Source organism: Opisthorchis viverrini (assembly GCF_000715545.1).
Source record: "Opisthorchis viverrini unplaced genomic scaffold opera_v5_4151, whole genome shotgun sequence".
Lineage (NCBI taxonomy): Eukaryota > Metazoa > Platyhelminthes > Trematoda > Opisthorchiida > Opisthorchiidae > Opisthorchis > Opisthorchis viverrini.
The window spans coordinates 84-971 of NW_008756765.1; the positions used below are offsets into that span (position 1 = coordinate 84).

The following is an 888-nucleotide window of genomic DNA, read 5'->3' on the forward strand; positions in this document are numbered from 1 at the left end:
AAACTCCTCAAGCTATGAAAACAAAATCTAAAACATCAGGGTGCAGAAGCTAATTTACGGGAAGCCTAATTCAAGTCGGAAGGAGATAAAACAAATCTGTTCTGAAATTGTAATCCACGACTGTTTAAATCTGCTCGCTCGAGTACGTTTCCGGTTCTTTAAAAGTTAAAATACTTGCAAGGTAGCTAAACAAACCCATTGAATGGATGTGTGGTCTTTGTACCATTGTGAAATTTTTGAGACGTATTCGTGCAAAACCCACAGGCCTATTCATGAAACTGTCTGCACATGACTCATCCCCGGGGGCGCTCAGCTCGGCCAATGCAACCATTCTAGCAGCCGAACAATCTGGAGTCACACCGGACTTATTACGTGCCGTTGTGATCAATGCCCGCCAATACGAGGCCTTTCTGGAGGTCCTCGAAAAGGAACTTATTGAGATGACGGCGAACGCGGATCGGTTGTGCAATATCTTTAAAAGTCAAATGAAGCAACTGCGTGAATTAGTCTCCGATCGTTCGGTGATTCCCAGTATGGAAGTCTATGTAAGTCAGCCCGTTTGGATTGCCTTCTTTTACTACACCAAAAAATAAGTGATTGTAAGATTCTTGTGGTGCGTGCCTTTTTCGCATTCCCACCGAATAACTCAAGGATATTTTGTGTTGTTACATATGCGCAGGTGTTTAATGTATATCAACAGTGATGGACAGAGAATGGATCCGGAAAGTGACAGTAAACAGAAGCATAAAAGCTAAAGGTGTTAGGAACCGCAGTTTTCTTAATGCCTTCTTGATATCGTGAGTCTGGATGACCAATTGATGGCCTGAGGAGCTGAACCAAACCAGAAAGCCAATGAGCATGCGAATCAGCTGATCTATTGATCGCTGA

General features: G+C 43.1%; 1 protein-coding gene across 1 annotated transcript; it reads left to right on the forward strand.

The window, feature by feature from the left end:
• Positions 1 to 206: 206 nt before the first annotated feature.
• T265_16078 (hypothetical protein) lies at positions 207 to 545 on the forward strand (the record flags this gene model as incomplete). Its single annotated transcript, XM_009179583.1, has 1 exon — positions 207 to 545. A coding segment is annotated over one exon (339 nt), but the record flags the coding sequence as incomplete, so codon positions are not given.
• Positions 546 to 888: the final 343 nt, after the last annotated feature.